General features: G+C 55.8%; 1 protein-coding gene across 1 annotated transcript; it reads left to right on the top strand.

Moving 5' to 3' along the window:
* Nucleotides 1-270: 270 nt before the first annotated feature.
* Nucleotides 271-1083, top strand: LOC135455547 (olfactory receptor 14A16-like; the record flags this gene model as incomplete). Its single annotated transcript, XM_064728876.1, has 2 exons — nt 271-530; nt 738-1083. Coding segments are annotated over 2 exons (606 nt in total), but the record flags the coding sequence as incomplete, so codon positions are not given.
* Between the last annotated feature and the right edge of the window lie 637 nt (nt 1084-1720).

The raw sequence follows: 1720 nt of genomic DNA on the forward strand, positions 1-1720 counted from the left end.
GCTGGGGCGTTGGCCTTCGCCCCTCACTAGCTAGCTGGACCTAGGGCCGCATACGCCCACGCGCAATGGTATATGGGGAATGGCTTGGATTTTGGTTACAGATATCTCCTCTAACTCTTCCCTGTCCTTTATGCATGAACAGATACCCATGGCCAGAGACAGCAAATGTCCAACAACAGCTCCATCAGCTACTTCCTCCTGCTGGCACTGGCAGACACGCGGCAGCTGCAGCTCCTGCACTTCTGCCTCTTGCTGGGCATCTCCCTGGCTGCCCTCCTGGGCAACGGCCTCATCATCAGCGCCATAGCCTGCGGCCACCACCTGCACACGCCCATGTTCTTCTTCGTGCTCAACCTGGCCCTCAGTGACCTGGGCTCCATCTACACCACTGTCCCCAAAGCCATGCACAATTCCCTCTGGGACATCAGGAACATCTCCTACACTGGATGTGCTGCTCAGCTATTTCTACTCATCTTCTTCCTTGGATCAGAGTATTCCCTCCTGACCATCATGTGCTACGACCGCTATGTGTCCATCTGCAAACCCCTGCACTACTGGACCCTCCTGGGCAGCAGAGCTTGTGCCCACATGGCAGCAGCTGCCTGGGCCAGTGCCTTTCTCAATGCTCTGCTGCACACAGCCAGTACATTTTCCCTGCCCCTGTGCCATGGCAATACCCTGGGCCAGTTCTTCTGTGAAATCCCCCCGATCCTCAAGCTCTCCTGTTCACACTCCAGCCTCAGGGAATTTGGGCTCCTTGTGTTTTCCGTCTCTTTACTATTTGGATGTTTTGTGTTCATTGTTTTCTCCTATGTGCAGATCTTCAGGGCTGTGCTGAGGATCCCCTCTAAGCAGGGACAGCACAAAGCCTTCTCCACCTGCCTTCCTCACCTGGCTGCGGTCTCCTTGTTCCTCAGCACTGTCATGCTTGCCTACCTGAAGCCCCCCTCTATGTCCTCCCCATCCCTGGATCTGGCCCTGTCAGTTCTGTACTCGGTGGTGCCCCCAGCCCTGAACCCCCTCATCTACAGCCTGAGGAACCAGGAGCTCAAGGCTGCAGTATGGAGACTGATGACTGGATGATTTCACAAACATTAAACTGCTGGCCATTTCCTGCAAACCACTTGTAATAAAAGTCATCTTTGATATTTCTTGTTGGTTTGGTTGTGGTGGCATTTTTTGCTTCATTTTAGGTATTCATATTGTCCATAAAACCATGTCACTGTTTGTACCGATTCTCATTTTGTTTCTCTCCACCTTCCATGTGGTCACAGACTGTGTCAATGAGGGGCTGCGCTCCTGGTGACTTTAAAGGAACTAAAGGATCTCCCTGCAGAGTTTTCTTGCAGCGATGCCCCTTTGTTGCCTTCTCTGGGGCTGCAGCAGCAATGTCTGTGTGCAGAGCTGGGGGCAGATCAGGGCTGGCCCAGCAGCTGTGCCCAGCAGCAGCAGCACTTGGTGTTGCCAGTGCTGCTGCCGTGGCCCTGCACCACTGCCCTGGTGGCCCTGGTGTTGCTGTAGAGCCTGAGTGCTCTCGGGGCAGGGCACAGCCCTGGTGGTGGCAGTGCCGGGGCTGCAGCAGGGACAAGCCATGGGCACTGCCGGGGCAGCACTGACGCCTCAGGCCAGGGCCTGGGGGCTCCAGGCTCCTTGCCCAGGCTCTCTCAAGAACACGCCCAGGCCAATGCTCAGCACAGAAAACCCCTGTGAGCAGCCCCAG

The sequence above is a fragment of the Zonotrichia leucophrys genome, chromosome 18 (assembly GCF_028769735.1).
Source record: "Zonotrichia leucophrys gambelii isolate GWCS_2022_RI chromosome 18, RI_Zleu_2.0, whole genome shotgun sequence".
Taxonomy (NCBI): domain Eukaryota; kingdom Metazoa; phylum Chordata; class Aves; order Passeriformes; family Passerellidae; genus Zonotrichia; species Zonotrichia leucophrys.